We start from the raw sequence: 19,737 nt of genomic DNA on the forward strand, positions 1-19,737 counted from the left end.
GACCTTGAGTTTATTGGCCCAAATCATAACAATAATATCTCTCCTCGCTGCTCAAGTGACTGGCGTGCACCTTTCATGTGCGTGACTCCGGGTTCGAATCCCGATAGAAGACCATTAAATACATTTGATGGTCCGGATTCCACCTTATACTTTAGTTTCACGTCTTATATAGCCTCGATACTGAAAAGTAACACTAAATTTAAACAATTGGAACAAACGTAATGATAATGAAGTGTGTCCTGGCGAATCCAAGAAATGAAAAGACCACGTACAGAATTTCATGTTCAACTAGTGATCAAGATAAAATTAATGTTAATAACATACCAATAAATTTGTATTAATGAAGTCAAGTGCTAAGATGTGCACGTGACTAGTTTAAAGAGGTTGGTGAAATGAATGTCCTATGAGGAATTTCAGGTTTCTATAGCTCAGGCCAAATGAACAGAGTGTATGCACTTCTTTTAAAATAAATTATTCACGATTATCTAGAATAAAATTATTATTTAAAATGTTTCATTCTGAAGTTAAACTATCACTAAAATATCAATATGTATTTCAACCATCGTGTGAGTTTCCGATTATATACAATTTTGTGTATCCAGAATAACTCCAGTTTCAAATAACCCAAGATATTGCACTGTTTAATACGTGAACGAATAATATTTTGATTTTACTTCTTAATAGCTATTTAGAATGTTAGTTATTAAGCAACTTTAAAATATTATAAATCCGATTCATTGGCCACAGTTTTCCTCATTATCGTTCTTTGTTATGATATTTACTTATAATTTGAACTTTAAGTCCCTTATATATTACCTTTCTAAGATGTTCTCGGAAACAAGCTCCAAACACGTAAGCTTTCTCGCAGTGGTTGATGAATTGCGTTGACTCAACTGCAAATAGAAACAAATGAATAGTTCATAAGACAAGTAAATAATATCCTACAAAAGATGTATTCCCTGTAGCTTCGAGATAAACTGAAACATCTAACTTATTTGATTTTAAGTGCTGCTGTAAGGTAGAAATAACCATTTTACAATCAGGACTCACTATGTTTCGCGCGGGATTGCGTTCATTTATCTCCACGACGCTCAAGCCACACAGTCGTCGGAATCACGAGAAACGCGGCGAGACTATTTCTGGGCGTAATGAAAGCGTGGTTTTGTCGATATGGTATTTTTGAAGGCACATTAGGCTATTTTCGATTGTTCTGTTACAATGTGAACAATAATTGGCCCATGTTCAGCAGAAGAGGTCCAGCTCTTTTCTCTAAAAAAATGTTGCAATTTTGGTAATTTCTGTTCACATTCGGTTAGTTTAGGGTAGGGTAGGTTAGTTTAGGTTGGGTTAGTTTAGTTTAGTTTATGTTATATTCGTGTAGAGATCCCGCATAATTTTCTCACAACAATGATAGAATTTCGCTTATTTCTACTAATATTAGGTTAGTTTAGGTTAGTTCAGGTTACCTTAGGTTAGTTTATGTTAGGTTAGGTTAGATTTGGTTACGTTATGTTACGTCTAAGTACTTGCATCATTCATTTCTTCTGTAAATTTTGTGTTTTTTACGTGCTTCTGGACTCCTTGTACTAAACATACTCCCAATAATTTACCGTTTATGGTCAGTGATGCGGGTTGCCTATGTACGTGGCAAAAAACAAGTCGACATTTTCAAAATCAGGTTTACAAATACCATCTTGGGTCGTTATGAAAAAATACTTTAGAACTTGTGGTAATGTTATTCTTATTAAAACTGTAAAGAACATCTTATTATAAACAAGATGAACATGTGTTTGAGTGTTTCCTACGAGAGAAGAAATTTCTGGTGTCGTCTCGATTTTCATCTGTAAAAGAGAAAAGAGTCGAGACAAAAAATGCATTTTAAAATTCGAGACGAGACTAGAAATTTCTCAAGACTTGTGGACTCACTACTACTAGCTCCCTCAAGTGTTACATCTCAAATGTTATTTTAGTGTTATATGGTTGATAGCAGAAAGTTATAAATTGGTAAAATGGTTGTACGAATACAATAAAGATTATTTATCAACGTTTTAATATACGCAAATTATTACACAATATATTTCAATTGTAAATATGGATTAAATGTTTTACATCAAACCCTTGCTTTGTCTTCTCATGACAGAGAATATTCTGCTAACTTTCAAATGAAATTAAGAAAAAAATTCAGGGCATAAATTTTGAACATCGTGAAATTCGTCTCGTGTCAACGTGTTTGTTCGTGGGCGTCAGGGATGAGTTACATATCACGCCGAACGTATGTGTAATCTTCCAGAGAGTCTCAAGCAGAATCTAATTCTTGAAATATGAGGGGAAAATGTAAAGTGCCAGATATTTCTTTTGATAGAGTGTAATTAATAGTGCAATTAACTTTTTTTTAAAAACGCTTCACATTATATATATCAGCTGGTTTCTTTTACATCTCATTTTAGCGTATCCAATTGTTACCACCTTTTCTACTCGTACGTTTGCGTGCCAAGAAGACATAAGTTAATACTATTAAATTATTTTTTTATGGATAGAGGCTAATCGGGTGTGATCTCCCGTGTGGCTAAGCAGTTAGTGTACGCGCCTTTGGCGTGGGGACACACGTTCGATTGCAAGTGATTCGGATTCCGTGTTAAGTTTTAGTTCCATGCCGCATATAGCCTCGTTGCTGAAAAGGACGCTAAACTTAAAAATTAAATCAGATATTCTCGCGGCATGTAGTATCTACTGGGAACTTTGTTATATATACGAACATAACGTTCATTTTATTAGTAATTATAAGAAGTAAAAGTGTGCCTGTATGCACAGGAATTAACATGTATTGCGTGATTTAAAGGGGATATGTCAATTACCTATTTCGTCCCAATAGTAGAGCCGAAGCGGTGGTTGTATGAGGCTAAGTGGGTACACTAAAATAACATTAAAATAGCAGGGTCTACTATTGCTACACCTATACCTATTCTATCCTAAGCACACTACGAACTCTGGAAATATATTTTTTAGACGTCAAAGTGCATATGTTCTGAAAGATTGAAGAGCAATAAACACAACTCTCTTCTCTGAAAAGTCAATAAATTGCACGTCATATCCTTCCTTATTCAAATCTATATTTGTGTACAGGAACTTGTTGCCATGACTGCTATAAAGCATCAATTGACTACATAAATGTAAGCTCATTTACCATTTTCCACAAACGAACTCACTTTTATAAGAAACACCAACACAATATTGTAATGCAGAGACCTTGGTATGTTTTAGCATGTTAATTCACGTCCATCAGGTATTTATACTTGTAACCAGTTCATAGGACTTCCTTCGAGAGGCAGTGAAAATAGTACTTTGAAAATACTGGTAATATAAATAAGTGATGGGAAATATACCCTGGGAGGAATTTCTCCTCCAAGCCACCTACTTACATCATCACTGACTATACTCACTTTGTCTCATCTCAGGTTAGCTTCTTCGCCTCACATTATATATATACATATATATATATTGTTCTTCGTTTGGAACTGCTTCTAAGACACACAACTTATCAGAGACAATCACCACTACATCTAACTGCGTCGAAATCCTTTCTGAATAATTCTATGACAGCTACTTTGTTCTATTCTCGAACAATTGGTAGACTTTGCTTAGTGTACATAACTACAAAGTTAGGCGAGTTGTTGACAGTGGTATGTGTCCACTTATCTACCCACAAAGAAAGACACCTGCTGCCTACTGCAATAATCAGAATCCAGAGACAACTTGATTAAATACATCAATTACTAAATGCTTATTTGAATCTGTAAGTCGATTTACAAAATCCAAGCAATGATTGTGTTAACTTAGCATTGCCCACTTCGCCTCTATACCCGATTTGGAGCTCCCTCGTGGCTAAACAGTTAGCGTGCACCCTTTGGCATGGGAGACCCGATTTCGATTCTCCTGTACGAGTTTGTGTGGTTTGGATCACATGTTAAGCCGTAGGTTCACGTCTCATATAGCCTTGCTGCTGAAAGGAACACTAAACTCAAAATCGAATCTATTCAAATCAAACCTATGCCCGATTCGCCCCAATGACCATATTACAAAAAGTATGAACATGAAAAACAAATTAGATTTTTTTAAATAGAATATTTTTTTATCTATAAATTGGAACATATTTGACATTTTTTTACAGACTGATAAACAGCAAATTCTGAACAGTTAGTTATAAAAGAAAAACTTCTTCTAATAATTTTCCAGGAGGTAATGTACCTAAAATGGAAGCCACATTTCCTCGCTGAATCGCCATGCTGATACGTTGTATCGGAAAAGTAGTAGCCCGATTGTTACCAGTAAGGTGTGCTATACGTTGGCCTACCTTAGATAATACTTTTATGAATATTCTTAATAATATTTACAAAGACCACTCACAATGGATATTTTTAAATAAAGTACTTACCTATTTTACAGTTTATCTAGTCTGGAAGCTGAATTTGAATATGTCCATATGAAGCTCTTTTTTTATCAAGTGTTTAATCCACAATACAACTAAGAAACTAAGAATTGGAATTAGGTAGTCCACCAAGTGAACCCTCATTTTTATAAATAAGAACCCAATAATTTAGCTTCATATAAAGTTTCATTTCTTAACTCATATAGCAGCCAAATGCTTTCAGGGTTTTTGGTCCGATATTTTTTAACGTTATAAACTGAATACCAATTTCCTTTCGCCGTTTTAACGATAAAACAAAACGAACTAACAAGAAAAGTATTTCTTACCTAATACCAGGACATAATAAGGGTATAATTTATGAATGTCTTACCACAGATTGGAACAACTATAAAAGAATAGAAGGGGAAAACGAGAATACTGCGAAACTGTTTTTACTAGTGATTGACTTTTTGAAAAGTAAGATGAAATCTTGCATCTCGAAAACCCATTGATGCGCTTTGTTTCCAAATGAAATGAAATGCCACAGAGCAATTTTCTATAGTTAGCTCATGGCCAGTGCTCAGCATTGTGGTGTATGTGGTCAATAATAAATTGATTTACATTATTGAGAACCTATGCATTTAAACGGAAACGTTGGATTTTCGAGGGAATATTTTTCACCAAATTTTAGTGCATCTCATCATTGGTATTTAATTTCTCAATTGCATTGCATTCGTATGGTTTTGTAAAGCCAATTACGATGTAGTACTGCCTTCAAAAAACGATTGAAAATTTTTAAAAATTAATTATATTTTATTTCATATTTATATGAATACATCTCTCTGGGCCTAATGCAGAGTCGTTTCGACATATGATTAGCGCCATACTGAAGATTTGACTAACGCATTGTTATCATAAGTGTATTTAGAATCTCTGATTAGCACGTAGTAGTTGACTAAGTTAATTACATGTAACTAATTAATTTAGAATAAAGTGTACCCTGGTTTAGCCACAATAAATTTAAATTATGAGAATAGAAAGGCAATTAACAGCCTTTCTTTCTTTCCTTTCACCTCATAGGATGAATTAACTATGTAGCAGCTATTTAGCAGAGTCCTCTACAACAGCAAAACTGTTTCTTAAAGTGTAAACGGAGAGATGAATAGAAAATTTCCAGTTTTCTCAAAGATACACACAACTGATTGATAAATAATCTTCCCTTATAATTACAACATAGTCCTTCTATTGTCCCTAATATCAATTGACTTCTACTTATTCCTGCCATAAATACATCCCTCAGAAATACATCCCTCTAATCCAGCGTTTCCCAACCGGTGTGCCGCGGCACACTGGTGTGCCGTGAATGGGCCGATGGTGTGCCGCGAGAAATCAAAACAAAATTATTAATTTTATAGCAATCAAATTGCAAAACGTAGAGAAAAATGTATATTTGTATTTCACATTACTATGAACCTCTACTATGAATCTACAATTTTAAGTTTCATATACTGAGAAAAATCCGTTCTCCAGACAGCGATATATTGTACAAATATACGGAAACCTCTTGCTTACTACAGGAATCAGTACGAGGCATACGCTATCCTTATGCTATATATGCACTGCCTAGATGCATCCTAGATGCTATATATGCCTTAGATGTTACATCATGCCGTTGCAGACTATTTCGTAACTTGAAAATTTAAAATATCATTCAATCCTTTCAAAAAAATTACCTACATTTGTGTTTTAAAAATAAGAGATATTTGTTTGTTTGTTCGTTATTTAGTGACCTTCCTTCTTAGTAAAAAGGTTGGATACAGTTTTTAAAAAGAAAGCGTATTTCTAAAAACCTGAGTCCAATTTTTCATTGCATTTGTTTTCTATTTTTAAATTTGAATGAAAAATAAGCATAATTATTTACCACGGGGGAAAACCAGTGATCGAGCTTTCTTCTCTGTGAGGAGATCTACAATAACAGAAAAAATACCACTGTGTTTTATATTTACAAATAATAATATCTATAAGTGTGCCGCGAGAATCCAAGTAACACCCGTAGTGTGCCGCAAGTTGAAAAAGGTTGGGAAACGCTGCTCTAATCAATAACTTAATTAGAATCCGATCTCGTAATTATTTATAAGTTGTTTTGATGTCAAACCACTAAGAAAACATTTCGAATTTTGTATGTCATATATTTTCATTTTTACAGACCACATCTAGACGTCTAGATTTCCGTAGTTATCACGTTTATTTTTCTCACCCGAAGTATCGAGGTTATATTAATTAATCATACCCAAATCAAAGTATTTGCCGAACCCCAAGCAAACTGTGAATACCAAAAACTACACCCTCCTTAGTACAGAACTAATACGATACTAACTAAATTCATTACTAACGCTTGATTAACGAATTCTCTTCGAATACCGCCCTCTATGATTAAGTTATATCTTTGAATATAATGTTGGTCAAAGAACCTGAGTCTTTTTTGCCACATTAATATCTATCAAAACTCGATAGGAGAAATGATATCGAACTATGTTGTAACGTAGTTGGAAATTGAAAAGTTTTGAAAATATAGAGCAGATATTGTTAACTACATATCTGTTAAACAATAAGGGCCTTATGCAGAGTCGTTTCTACCATTGTATTAAGAGCTTGACTAACATGTAATGCAAACTATCATATGTGGTAACACGTAAATGACAACGAAGTTTAGAACGATTTATATCTAAGAAGGTCAGACACGACTTCTCCGCAGGGTTGTCCCAATACATTGGGAGAAATCTAGTTAAGAGAGACTTATTCTTGCCTTAATTGATTTCTCAAATTGTGTTTGGACAACCTGAGGAAAAGTCAATGGTAGCGTTACTCTATATTGATCTTTGTTAACTTCATTTACGTATTAGTAAATACGGAAGTTGGCATCAATCTCTTAATACAACACTGAAAATGACTCTGCATAAGTCCCTAATACTTCAGCTTTCTAAGAACATAATCTCTAATGTTTCAATAAAGTACTTACCTTTATTGGCACATTTCTTCATGTGATGAAATACGTAAGATCTTTGAGGTTCCTTGAGTTCCATTTTCTTTGTAATATCCCTTAGAGCAGTTTCATTAATACGTCCTTTCCATGTCATCTATATGAAAAACATTAATAATATGTAAGCTCTTGAATTTGACTGTTATTATGCATTAATATAAATTATTGTTGCTCCCTATAAAAATATTGAAAAGGTAGGGGAAACAGTTGTCATCTATTTGCATTTGGCGCTCCTTTAGATTTACCTTAAGGCAGGGCACAGATCATCAGTTCTCGTATCGGTTCCAGACTATGAAGCCAAAAACTGGCATTATTTAGGTCTTCAGGAGTATGGACAATTGCTCACTATCCTCTGAGTTTGAGACCTGTATACATTTCAATCATTAATATAATAATGTAATGTACCCAAAATTCAATAATTTCTTAAAGGAAATAAAAGAGAAAATGTCTTTTAAGTTTAACGTCCCACGATTATGCCCTTTATGCCGAGGGAGACGATGATTAAAGCAAGTTAATGATGATAGAAGAATTGTTTCACGCTTATAAGCTACGTTAAAAAAATGTAAAATATACTGTGACAAAATACATCGCAGTACGTGTTGTTTCAAACAAAGAGCACCATGAAGTTTGTGGTTTTTCACACTTCTGACATCCCGCTAAAGTATGCTGTGTCCAATATTGTGAAGGTTTACTTTTTATCTACTTTGGATCCACCTTCAAATCAAAACTTATGTGAGAATTTTGTTTGGAGCATGACTGGAAATGACACTGTTATATATATTAACAAATTTAACAATTGATTGAGTACGAGAGTACTTCCCAAGCTTTTCATTTAGTTCAGGGTTTCTCAACATGTGAGTCGCGACTCCTAGCGGGGTCACGAAAGGGTTTCAAGGGAGTTGTTATGCTTATAGCATCCATATTGTGATTTCCTTGCATTTTCTTCTAGCCTGAACTCCCTCGTGACTATATGGTTAGAGTTCATGCTTTTGACGCGGGAAACCCAGATGAGAGAACTCATGTCGTTCGGATGCAGCGTCTCATACAAAGTCGGTACTGAACAGGACGCTAAAACTTCAATTCAACAAGAGCAAAAGTGAGGGGGAACGCGGTGGACGCCGTTCCCCCGCATCCAAAGATATCCATGGCGTTCCCCCACATTCTTAAAAAAATTACAATGGGCAAAGATAGGCACGGAGGACGACGTGACGTCACGCGTCCTCCTCCTTTTTAGATTCACTTTTACCCCTGAATTCAACCAAATAATTTCTGCTCGCCATACCGAAAAGGCTCTTTCTCAGAGGTTCTTCCCCATTCTGCATACTTAATGGATATTTTCCCCTACCCCAATAACAAGTTCTTCCTGTCGTACAGGTCTTGATATTTTATCAAAATTACGATACGCACATCAATGGTAACATGTATCTTCAGAAAATTGAAATTTTAAAGTAACTGGACCGTAGAAGAGCCCTGCAAACCCAGGCCCGAAGATGGCCTGGCCCGGCCCGGCTGGATCTGTATTCTGTGCCCGCCTCGACCCGACGCGGCCCGTCCTGAATCTCGAGCCGGGCGGATAACGGGCCGGGCTCTTCCCGGGTTCGGCACAAACGGGCCGGGCATAACCGGCCTGAGAACAACCAAGTCTGATAAGTCAAGTCAATCCTTCAATATGCAATGGAATATGAGAAATGTGTCGTCATAACACTGCAATGTCTATTTGTTCTTCTCGAATGAGAAAAGCGTGTGAAAGGTTACTCAAGGTTTGCTTTCTATATGCTTATTCTGTCTGTCTATTTGGTATCTGTGCTTGCTCTACCCAGCAATGTTTACTATATAATACAGCTCATGAACCTAAAAGTCTTATACTACACTCATTAGTGCGTTACGAGTAACAAAGAAGATACATATAACTGCTACACCGCATGTAATACTAATACTGCTAATACTACAGGGTGATTTCTTTAAAACTCACGGATTTCATTTGGGTCTAGAATTTCTAACTGAAGTCCGATTTTCATGCGGTTTGTGGCAAATTATCAAGGAAGGATGGGAGATTTATAGAAATATGTTTACTGGTTTAAATTCATCCGGGATATTATCGGCCACGCCTAAAAAAAAAAAAAAAAAAAAAAAAAGCAGCAAATTTTCGCCAGTTTACCTTACAGTTGGATAGAGGTTTCGGATTTTTGAAGCGAAATTGCAGAATACAAATTAAGAATTAGTGAAAATACAAATTAAGTAATAATGGTAACACCCATAAATCACGTGTTGTATAGCTATGACAAGTTTCTTGCAAAGAATGTTTGTACTATATCAGGGTACTTCAAAACCACAAATAATTATTTTTAAAAACATCTCATAGCGACACAGCTTCTGCCGACATTTTGCGTTTCTTCGATTTCAGGCGTTTATATTGTTTTGAATATCTCAGCATATATTTATTCTAGCAAATTGAAAACTGCTGGGCGTGTCCTACTTGTGCAGAGCTAAAACTTTGTCATCTTAACATTTTTGCCTAAAATCAACTTGAACGGGGTGAAATCAGGGCCTACAGTAGCAATATTTTTGGACATTGAAGACATGTTTGGGAAGAGGAAGTAACTGACGTAGAGGTCTGAATTTGCGTGTGCATATTCATGATTTCGCAAAAAGTCCGTAACTAATCATTGTTGTTTGCTATATAAATTATATTCAAACATGATTATGCTTGTTTTAACTGAGTAGAATAGTGTCCTTTTCTCACGAACATTGGAGAAAAGTGCAAATTTCTCACGAGAATTGGTATAATTTCGCCTTATTTCTTACGAAAATTGATACAAATTTCCTTTATTTTCACGAGAATTGGAGAAAAGTGCAAATTTCTCACGAAAACCGGTACAAATTTCATTCATTCTCACAACAATTGGTCAACAGTGCAAAATTCTCACCAAAACTAGTACAAATTTCCTTCATTCTCAGAACAATTGGTCAACAGTGCAAATTTCTCACGAAAATGGATGCAAATTTCCTCTTGAGTGTTTTATCATATATTTTAATACAATTTTATATTAATTTATACAATTTATGCTGATTACTTACTGTTTTTTCCCCAAGCCTTTAAGAAACTTGTTTCTTCCTTGGTTATTCCTCCTTCAAATGCTGAAAATACCTAAAGGAACTTCAGAACATGTCCACACAAGTCTTTTTTTGTTAATCTTGAACGCAGTTGGTCTTGGTATTCAAGAAACTAATTCTAAAGAAAGAAGGCACATATAATAAAAGAATGGGGATGTCGTAAGCTGACGTAAGTAAAGGAGAAAAGCAGAAAACAAAGGAAAATCGAGTAGGGATATCGAAGTTTGTCCACATACCTTCGCCGCATGTATCCTTTGTTTAATGAATAGCAACGAGTTAAATGTATAGCAGATGGTGTTATGTAGCTGTCTCGTAATTTCATCATTGTGTCAATTAAGGAAGTAAGAAAGTGTCAATTTAATGTGACATATGGATGTTTGAAAATAGTCTAACCGTAGGAGGTGAGAAAAAACATGTGAAATGACTTTTAGAAACATGGGAAACTCTGGATAAAGAACAATTGTTAAAAGATATTGACTGTGTAAGATGGAAGGCGGGTGGGGAGTGAGAGAGCCCTTTGATAGGGAGTAACGAAATGAACATAGACACCTGCTTGTATGTGTGTGTTCCAGAATGCTGGAGGGGTGAACTGTGTTCTCCTATGGAGTAAAAAACCATGTTTAATGGGAGAGTGTGACTTCTACCGCATGGAAACTGAAAAATATACGAAAAAAAGAAATAGGAATCATTATTCTAAGGACAGAGAATTGAAGAATGAGATAGTTAAATGTCACTTTTTAAAAGTTAATGTATTGCTTCCCCATACTCAGAGACCACACATAAGATTGGAGGGGCGAAGTGCGCTCTTGTTTTGTGAGCAAAGGACCAGTTTTTAAATTAGCGTTTGACTTGTTACGCATTTTGTTAAGACCTTGCCACATACGTAGAGGGGAGAGAAAGGGTGGCCCTTCCTACCTGAGTTGCAAAGAGGAAAAAGACTGAATGAATTGTATACATAAGGGAACTTTCACTTTTGTGCTTTTTGGAAGAAGTCTTCAAACAAGATTTCTTTAGGTATTTCCGCATAAATGATTTTATCCTTTTAAAAACTAGATTATTGAATTAATTATTTATGAATATTAATGAAATGATAATGAATATTAATGAGATGATAATGAATATTAATGAGATGCTAAAGAAAAGGATTACAAAGAATGGATTTTACTGTTTTTCGTATATTTAGAGGCATTTTGCGGATATATGTAATATACAGCACTGCGTATTGTACATAAATGTATGAGATAATGTGGAAGGAAATGCGCGCAACTCTAAGAAACATATTTTATGTAATGATATTGTATTTTCAGTAGCTGATATGGGATTTTAGCATAGAATATCATCTTTTGGATACTGTATTGATCTAATGGGGTACGAAGCTTAGATGAATGACAAATTGCATGTATATATGAATAGTTTGTAAGGGGGGGGTACATCTATGTGTAGGTGATATGGGATTTTATCATAGAATATCATCTTTTGGATACTGCATGGGTCTAATGGAGTACGAAGCTTAGACGAATAAGAAATTGCATGTATATATGAATAGTTTGTAAGGGGGGTACATCTATGTGTAGGTGATATGGGATTTTATCATAGAATATCATCTTTTGGATATTGTATAGGTCTAATGGTGTACGAAGCTTAGACGAATGACAAATTGCATGTATTTGTGATTAGTTTGTAATCGGGGTACATCTATGTGTAGGTGATATGGGATTTTATCATAGAATATCATCTTTTGAATACTGTATGGATCTAATGGAGTACGAAGCTTAGACGAATAAGAAATTGCATGTATATATGATTAGTTTGTAAGCGGGGGTACATGTATGTGTAGGTGATATGGGATTTTATCATAGAATATCATCTTTTGGATACTGTAAGGGTCTAATGGTGTACGAAGCTTAAACAAATGACAAATTGCATGTATATATGATTAGTTTGTAAGTGGGTAGATGTATGTATGTATGTATGTATATTGGTTTGATATCGGACAGGAATATATGTATCATATTGTAGACATATTATCTTTCGTTTACATGTAAGTGTTTTAAGCATGTGTTGTTGGTTGCGTAGTTTTAGGGGCTATACTAGGATGGATGCAAACACCTAAAGTGTTTCTATTCTATTAATATTGGATTGTAGCCTTATTTATTGTATTGTAGAGCTGTATATGTTGTTGTGGTGATACGGTATGTGAATGCAAACACATGAACTGATTCCTTATGTATATAGATTACCTTGAATACCATGTTAGAATGTATATATTGTGATTTTTACATACGTAGATGCTTGCGAAAGATGTTCTAGGGGGTATTTGAAGCACAAAGGATATCACTGTGTTATAACCCATTTACATATAGATATCTTTTCACTACAGTATTCTAATGTCTTATATTGATACCTTTACTGACTTCTAAGATGCTTGTTCATCGTATAGTAGACATTATGACAACAATATGGTTTCGAACTTACGATCATTTATTGTAAGAACATAAAATACGTATAAATAACCTTATATGAAGCATAGGTATTGTTCCTTTATTTTATATAGAATAAAAATACTTCGTATTATATGAATATTTGTTTGGAGAAATAAAACATATTATTATAAATTGTAACGCTTTATTGTATTTATATACTCTACAATATTCTATTTTGCAATATTGGCATATTGATATACATATATAGATATATTTAAATAAGATATTTACATTATATATACGTACAAGTACCAACAGATAGGAAAACTTATGGACATTATGATACCTTTAGACAGATTACTATTTACATATACACAGAATACCAATCATTTCACGCACTTAATACTTTGATAACCATATGGCAATGTTCTATAGTCAGTAATACTGTTATGATTTAATCGTCGTCTTTTATTTTGAACTTTTTGATGTGTTTTAGTTTCAGACTTGGATACGATGACAAACCCAGGCTTACGAACAATTCTTCCTGGATTGTGTAACTGTTTTTTGTCAGCTTTATCTTGAACTAGTTGATAAAAATGATCAAAGTTAATTTCTTGTCGTGTACGATGATTTAAAGTAATTCCTCTAATTTTAAATACATAATCTACTTTCCCTGTTTGAACTTCTTTCATCCTATAGGCATAATTTTTTGGCCCTAAGCCTATAAAGGCATCAATTTCCCACCCATCAGGAACTTCATTAGTTAACTCACCTAAATAGGAACCCAAAGAAAGTGGAGGCTTTTCATTACGTTGTTGCACAAACATAATACTATCAGTGTCGCAGTACAATACACGCTCAGGATCTATAACTGTTAGTAACTCATAAAGTTTTAGACACGCCCAAGAGGTGATGAAGGCTGCAAGGACAACATTGGAAAATTTCCATGGCTTGTTTTTGTTTTCAATGTTTTTATATGATACAATGAGATGCCGCTCTCCAATAGGCAATACAGTTTGTACCTCATATTGTGGTGCCCATAGATAACTTAAAAATTTTTCTGGAGTATCTACAATTACAGATTGAGATAAATCTGTTCTTTGTCCCCATTTCCCATACAAGGAATTGAGAAATATTTTGGAAATATATCTTAGACCAGGATTTGATTCAATGTTATTTTCCGTTAACTGAATGCATTCATGTTCATAATAGTCTGCAATATATTTTTCTTGATCTTGTTTAGTTTTGCACCAGCTAGGAAATCCTGAAGACTCCTGCTTCATTTTTAAGAAGGAATTGACATAATCTTTAAACAGATTATTTTCTGATCCGGATAATTTGAATTCCCAAATTTCAATAATTTGTAGAATTTTGTATCCGAAATCTAAAGCCACATGAAGTTCAGGAGTACAGTATGTACCAGTAAGGACACGCTCGGCATCATTATGGATGCAATTGTTGTCACTTTGTTCCATACACGTACGACATAACCCAAACAAAAGGCGATCATTACATGTATATGGTAAAATTGGAAAATATAAGTCTTTGGGAGGCAAGATACTACATTTGACTAATCCATGAATACTTTGCACTTGAGGAAAGTCAGGCCCCTTGTATATTATAGGTTTTCCTATAGGCAATGGCTTACGTGCCATTACCCAGGGGTAAAGACTGGTAACATCATAATATGACACAAACTCTTCGCTGGTACATTCGTACAAGGCATTAAAACATTCTGTACGTCCCCCATGAAAACTATCTTTAGGTACCAGATGATCAACAAGATCATGACACTGTGTTTGAATAAACTGTTGTAATTTCTTATCATTTTTTACCATGTGGTCCCATTCACATTCCCACATTTCAATGACATTAAGATTTAATTTTTTAAGAAATGCTATTTTTGTGGTGGTGTTTTCATACCGATCTTGTAGCGATGTACCTAGCTTAGAGGATGAATCTAGGGACACGTGTCGTAGTGTAGGATAGCAGTTTAAACACCCGTGATAGTAACATCCATGAAATTCGTAAACTGTATTTGTTTCAGTTTCAAATCCATCAACCTTATACCTTCCAAATCGTTTTTCCAAACCATTTCCAGAATGAAGAATTTTATTACCAGTAGTACGTTCTAAGTATCGCAGCCAGTACATTGCCTTCAGACTTTGACGATCACGATGGTCAAACCCATAGGGTGGAATAATTGGAATAATTTGTTTGGGTAAATATAAGGTACGATATGTTAGTATTGCCAAACTAGCAATAGTTGACGCGACGATAAAACATTGAATACCATTTGTTTTGTCTTCAATTAAGTTTGAAAATTTAATGACAGCCTCTGCTAAAATTTTAACATCATTCCGACAATATTCAATCATTTCCTTTTGGAGATTATACTCCTCATTACTTGCAACACGTTCTTTGTGCCATATGATAAGTTGCTCTCGATCTTCACTGTTTCTTGAATCAGGATCAAAATATTTTAGATCAGGAATTTTGCCTATATAATTTTGGTTTTCTAATGTATTAAACAAGTACGGGAAATCTCCCTTTCGTAAATTTGCAGAAAGACCTAACGTCTTAGGTAATTTAGATAATTTAACTCCCATATACAAATATGTGTCACGAAAGTAAATCTTTTGTCCTAAACGCATTTCAATAATTTTTTGCCCTGACATTATTACTTCAGGTGTAAAATGATGGTTTATGATCAAAGTTTTAGCACAGAATTGCATATCATAATTACTGCCATTATGGGAAAGCACAATGATTTTTTTAAACATTGGTCGAGTTATTAATACATGATTAACAAATTCTTCAATGTTGTGAAAATCAAACGAACGGAATCCATTTTTATCGCCGCATACAAAGCATGTATCATCAAGCTTCATGTCCTTACACTTGTAACAAGCATGAATACAATTTACAAAATTTACGCGATGTTCTTGTTCTCCTTGTTCATTTTTAGGAAGCAACATTGTTTCTACATCAAAGATAATGTACAAAAAGGTATCTACATGTTGCATCATAGCCGTTTGAACAAAACAAATATGGTCATCGCTTACATATGTGTAACATGTTTTACAATAACGTTCACCACATTCATGTTCAGACTTGCGTGAACGCATGAAAATCATATCACCACATTAGACACAAATTTTCTTTGTTTCGCATAAACTTTTTCCGCAAACATTTATCGCTTTATGATTAGCAAAACATTCTTCTGAAGAAAACAGTCTATGACAATCAAAGCATTCAACTTTAATATTATTATCATTATTAGAAACATTATGATACTTTTCGCACATTGGACATTTGAAGTTACACTTATGATTTTGTGTATGATGATAACCTTTCAAACAATACTGACAATATTTCCGTTTGTTTAATAGTGTTGTAATGTTGGTAATTAATTCGTAGTGTCCTTCACTGTACAAAATCAAAATTTTCTTTGATGCATGTATTCCAGGATAAATTACATTATAGTTTCGAGTTAATCCGTTCTTTTCGTAAACAACAATTTGATAATGAGGCGCTAGCTTATTTTGAAACTTTTTTACATCATTAATAGTACATCCATCATGGATTTCAATGTCAACTTTAGCACTGACACACAAATCCTTTGCTTGTTTCATCAATCGTTCAGAATGATTTTTCAATTCATATACGTAGTTATAACGATGATCAGCCCTACCCATTCCAAGAATAATACTCTTGGGAAGACAATACACATCCTTTTCTACAGGAATAGTACATTGTTCCAGGTGTGTTACAAGATCAACAAATTTTGATGAACCCCTTGTTCGTCCCCTACCTTTACGTGAATCAACAATATGAATTTTGAAATTTACTTTATCACCTAATAAATAATTTTCATTACTATTTAAAACATTTTCAATTTTACGAAATAGAATGTCAGAGCTTAAATCCGACTTTTGACGCCACGAAATGTATATTGGTTTATTAATGGTAGAAGCAGAACTTTCTATTGTTATACCAACATACATATCATCATCGGCATCATTTAAAACGTGATCCTTTACAAATTTAAATAACAACTGAATATATTTTTCAGGATCATCTATTCCGCTAGTTTGCATACGTTCAATTGTAACTTCCTTTCCTGTAAGTCTAAAATAACTATATTGTTGGATTCTACTATTAACAATACGAAAATATTCATTTGTTTTACCACTCCCATACATGGTAGGCTGTGATACAGTATTAGTATTAGAACTTGGAAAGTTTATAAAATTTTCCATGAAAACGCTAAAATCATTTGTAGTTAAACTATTAGCTTTTCCTTCAGACACAAGTTCCATAAACTTTTCACGTGCTAAATTCTTTATATTATCTTGACGAAAAAAGCCTACATGATATAAATCAATAATATCTTTTGCAGACTTACATTTTTTCAAAACAACATGAGGATCACAACCAAAATGCATAAACAACGCCTGCAATAACTTGGAATAAGCTTCATTGCTTACCCTTGCACCCGTAGCATGACATTGTGTTATCACTTCCCATGTAAATAAAACTTCGTTTAGATTTTCATATCCACGTGCTTGTTGTGCTGACAACATGGTACAGATGACAGACTGTCCTTCCATTGTATGATTAACACACTAAATATGTAATTGCAATTTGAATTATTTTGTCTTATACAGTAAATATTTTATACAATGATGTACACAGAACTTTGATATTTGTTTTCACAGTTTTAAATGTCAAGGTTCGTAAGTAGCCTTTTATGATATGATTTACAATATGTTGACCAAAGATACACTTTTTAAGAATTTTTACACTTACCAGTAAATATAATAATAAAACTTTCCCGAACTTGTTTCAGTTCACAACAAATTTAGTTGTAAGTTTACCGACACTACACTTGAAAGCTTGTCGGGAATTGCACTAACACTTGCCGTTAACTACAATCATAAAACTTCCCGTAACTTTTTTCAGTTTAGTATCGATGCACTACCACTTGTCACTCACTAACTATATTTTTAGTTCACCAAAGATATATTTTTAAGTTTATCGGTTAATCCTTTAGCACTTTCCGATAATTGTAATTTACAAAGCGCCGTAATAAAATTGATTTAGACTAATTACAGCACTCAAAGTACAAACAGGAAGTGTGTTTACTTTTTATTGATTGCTTATTATCAACACTAATAAATGGAAATTCCAAGAACTCCACACGAAGATTTCCGAAGATTGCCGAAGGTTCCCGAAGTTTCCCGAAGTTTTCCGAATATTGCCGAACCTAACCGAAGATGAACATAAGAGTTTATCCACAATTTCTGTACATGTTGGTTAATGTACCACACGAATGGTTCCGAAAATTGCCGAACTTAACCGAAGATGTACACGTTTAGTAAATGTAAATTGCAAAAGACTTGTAACTTTAAGATATATTTCAAAGTTTATTATTATTAGATGTAACTTTATAACAAAATTGGTATTTAAAATAAATGATTTAACAACAAAGAGTATACCAATGATTGGCTTTACTTTAACAGTAGTAATTCTATAGTGCGCGGCGCGGCTTGCTGCGCTGGATTTATACTTTCAAAATTTAATCTCGTACCCAAACGCATTTCGTTTTGTAATCTCGTACCCAAAGGCATTTGGTTTGTAATCTCGTACGCAGGTGCTTTAACATATTTTAAATTAATAATACAGATATTACACAATATGATGTAATTTGTAAATGCACTATTAAAGTTTGCAACACTTGAAATAATTATAACTACTTGTTTGTATGCTTTTCCATTGTGTTATCGGTCTAAAAAATTCCTTTGTTAGTAATGCTAGGAATTTCTTTTGTTTGCTTTGCTACAGGTGTTTAAACTGGTTTAAACTAGTTTATTGTTTTTTGTTATACAATTATTGAGTTCTGCAGGAACTTTGTTGTTAATTTTTTATTTGTTTGCTTCATTAGAAGCTCAGAGGAATTACATTTCGAAAATATTAAAATTATCAAAACATAAACTTGAACATAAGAAAGTTATTTTTAACACATCACAAGACGATTAAACTTAAAATTATTTACATGAAACTTTTTGATTGTTAAATGGACAAGTAAAATTTAAGTCAGTGTTGCAATTGAATACACAAACTAAAAGTAAAAGAACAAGTTACCAAAAGTAAAGTGTAGAAACATAACTTAAAACACAATGTTGCAATCTAAATTGCAAAAGAAAATTAAAAATACAACTTACAAACAAAATGTACAAACCGAAAATAAAAAGTGCAGAAACAAAATTTTAAAAAACAATGTTGCAATCTAACATACAAAACGGAAAATAAAAAAAATATAAAAGCAAAACTTAAAACACAATGTTGCAATTAAAAATGCAAAGCTAAAAAATACAGAACCAAAACTTAAAACAGTGTTGCAATCAAAAATACAAGAGCAAAAGTTTAAAATACAATGTTGCAATCCAAATTGCAAAGAAAAAATTAAAAGTACAAGTTTAAAAATTGAAACATTCAAAGCTAAAAATACAGAATCAAAATACAATGTTGCAATCCAAATTGCAAAAGAATATTAAAAGTACAACTTTAAAACACAATGATACATTTTCAAATTCAAAACAAAATAAAAATTACAAGTGAAGAATTAAAAAATGCAAACTGAAAACTAAAAATGCAAAATCAAAATACAATGTTACAATCTAAAATACAAAAGGAAATTAAAAGTACAACATTAAAACACAATGTTACATTACAAATTCAAAACAAAATAA

The 19,737-nt window shown here is 33.5% G+C and overlaps 1 protein-coding gene across 1 annotated transcript in view; it reads right to left on the minus strand.

The window, feature by feature from the left end:
• The window catches only part of Obp28a (Odorant-binding protein 28a), a 61,425-nt gene that overhangs the window by 3,806 nt on the left and 37,882 nt on the right, over positions 1-19,737 (minus strand). The window contains exons 5-6 of the mRNA XM_081768457.1: positions 7,425-7,542; positions 817-893 (exon numbers count right to left, since the gene is read on the minus strand). Of these exons, the coding sequence (XP_081624583.1) occupies positions 817-893; positions 7,425-7,542 (195 nt within the window). The remainder of the gene's footprint in view (positions 1-816; positions 894-7,424; positions 7,543-19,737) is intronic.

The sequence above is a fragment of the Thermobia domestica genome, chromosome 8 (genome assembly GCF_964235325.1).
Source record: "Thermobia domestica chromosome 8, izTheDome1.hap1.1, whole genome shotgun sequence".
NCBI classification, from domain to species: Eukaryota; Metazoa; Arthropoda; class Insecta; order Zygentoma; family Lepismatidae; genus Thermobia; species Thermobia domestica.